The sequence below is a fragment of a genome, assembly GCF_019968955.1.
Source record: "MAG: Porospora cf. gigantea A chromosome Unknown PgA_NODE_13545_length_1003_cov_1530.05, whole genome shotgun sequence".
Classification (NCBI taxonomy): domain Eukaryota; phylum Apicomplexa; class Conoidasida; order Eugregarinorida; family Porosporidae; genus Porospora; species Porospora cf. gigantea A.
In genome coordinates, this window is record NW_027151391.1 from 1 (window position 1) to 1,003 (window position 1,003).

Consider the following 1,003-nt stretch of genomic DNA (forward strand, 5'->3'; position numbering starts at 1 on the left):
TTGCACCTGAGCGGACAATTTCTTTTACCGTGCTCAGTGCTGTTGCAAAAACTGCATTGTACAGTGTACCCTCGGTTGGCTGTCTGCGGTGGTGGTGATCGTTGGTGCGTTGGTGGTTGAGGTCGTTGCTGTTGCCGATGCGGTTGTGAAGAAGAAGTCGGCGAGGGTCGTTTGGTCAATCGTTCGAGCTGAGCGAAGGTCTCGTAGAGGTCGCTCTTGGTCTCGATGCGTGCTAAGGCTAGAGCTCGTCTGTCGGCATCATTGTGTAGATTGGATATGATCGAGCGCACTGCCGCGGTTTCGGTTAGACCTGTCCACTGGTACTTCTTCAAGGCCGTTGTGAGGTAGTTTGTGTAACTTTGGTCCTTCCCTTGTGCGTAGGTTAGGAAGTCCTTTAGTTGTTCTCGTGGAACGTGGAATCTTAGAGAAAGAAAGGTCTTTATCTCTTCCCATGCGATTCCGTGCTCTAGTGAATTGCAAAATTCCAACGCTTCACCTGTCAGAGTGCTTTTCAACAGTCTGAGTCTGTCTTTGTTGGGAAGAGGTGCGAGTCGATCGTCAATGTTCTCCATGTGGATTCTGATATCCCCACTTGAGAATTTCTTTATATGGGAGAGTTCTTCTTTAATGTTCTTGTAGCGAGTGCTAGTCCACATCTGGGTGAGGACATGTTGAGTTGCTCTCTTTTCTACCAGCGCAGAAATTAGCTGCTTCTTATTCATCTCTCCAGTGCTGAGGTCCATGTCCATGTCCACGTTGAGAGATTCTATCAATTGGAAAAGGACAGCGTCTGCGTCCATGTTGTCTGGTGCTTGAGCGTTGCTCGGTGAGTTGTTCACGTTGTCGTCCACCATGAATGGGATGTATTGGTGTAAGCACAGTGTTAAATAAGCACATAGTCCAATGTCTCTGTGGGGTGTCCATTAGTGGGGTCAGACATTCGAACCTACGCCCTTTCGGACCACGGCCTAAACGTGGCGCCTTAGACCACTCGGCCAACCTG

General features: G+C 49.3%; 1 protein-coding gene across 2 annotated transcripts; it reads right to left on the minus strand.

Annotated features, from left to right (window-relative positions):
• KVP18_001911 (uncharacterized protein) lies at positions 1 to 854 on the minus strand (the record flags this gene model as incomplete). Of its 2 annotated transcripts, none has more annotated exons than XM_067952387.1 (1): positions 1 to 854. In XM_067952387.1, a coding segment is annotated over one exon (854 nt), but the record flags the coding sequence as incomplete, so codon positions are not given. The 2 variants fall into 2 exon arrangements, with proteins under 2 accessions (XP_067812968.1, XP_067812969.1); XM_067952388.1 differs by having other exon boundaries at positions 29 to 854.
• Between the last annotated feature and the right edge of the window lie 149 nt (positions 855 to 1,003).